General features: G+C 30.5%; 1 protein-coding gene across 1 annotated transcript in view; it reads left to right on the top strand.

Moving 5' to 3' along the window:
* Window positions 1-807: 807 nt before the first annotated feature.
* LOTGIDRAFT_170996 (hypothetical protein) overlaps window positions 808-857 on the top strand; it is a gene marked incomplete at both ends in the record, with an annotated part of 2,351 nt that continues 2,301 nt past the window's right edge. The window contains one exon of the mRNA XM_009046862.1: window positions 808-829. Within this exon, the coding sequence (XP_009045110.1) occupies window positions 808-829 (22 nt within the window). The remainder of the gene's footprint in view (window positions 830-857) is intronic.

Here is an 857-nt window from a genome sequence, read left to right as displayed (position 1 = left end):
CAAAACACAAAACTCTACCAACAAATGTTCAAGATAAGAATTTAGAATTAAGAATTAAGAAATAGCAATGAAGAACATTGAATAAAAAGCCATTCCACCTTCCATATAGATAATCTGATTACCAGATATTCATATTCAAATTTAGCACCATCAATAAGCAAAAAAGGTGAAAATTCCAATGAAACTGACTGAGTTACAGTCATAAAAAGCTGGCAATAACCATTTTCTTGGCAATATATGTAAAAACAGCCCTAAAAAAGGAAGGAAAATTGGCAGATTAATGTACATGTTATACCAATTTGCACTTAGTTTATACTCAAAAGTCTTTCAGTCACTAATTTTGTATAAATGTATACCAATTTAATAGAAGCACTTGATTTAAATGTCAACCCTAGATGAAATTTGATCAGAAAAACATTGTTTATGTTAAATATAAAGTGTAATTACTCTCGGTTTAATTTGGTTTAGATTGTGTTTAATTTTCATCCTATCTAAATATCGTTTACTGCTCTCTTTGGCTTACTGCTAATGGAGAAATAAATGTCAACAACTTTTGCTAAATTGATTGGGGATTTTAGAGTTATTTCCCTTGGGGATTAAGGGCAGACAAGTGAAATGCAAATGATGGATTCGTGCAAATGAGGTCTTGAATTTGTTTCTCCAAAGATTCCAATGAGTTTGCTTATTTACATTTAGTGGAAAGAAGATGATGTTCATGGTAACTTCTCAATTATTTATTTCTTACCTTAGAGACTTGGTACTTATTACAATTTCTTGGCCATTTATTAGATTGATTAAAGTACCAATATGCCGTACTTTATGTTGTCTGGTATGAAGCTGAACCATAATGCCTTATT

Source organism: Lottia gigantea (genome assembly GCF_000327385.1).
Source record: "Lottia gigantea unplaced genomic scaffold LOTGIsca_108, whole genome shotgun sequence".
Lineage (NCBI taxonomy): Eukaryota > Metazoa > Mollusca > Gastropoda > Lottiidae > Lottia > Lottia gigantea.
Note: the sequence above shows the minus strand (reverse complement) of the source record. Positions and strands in the feature narration are given on the sequence as shown.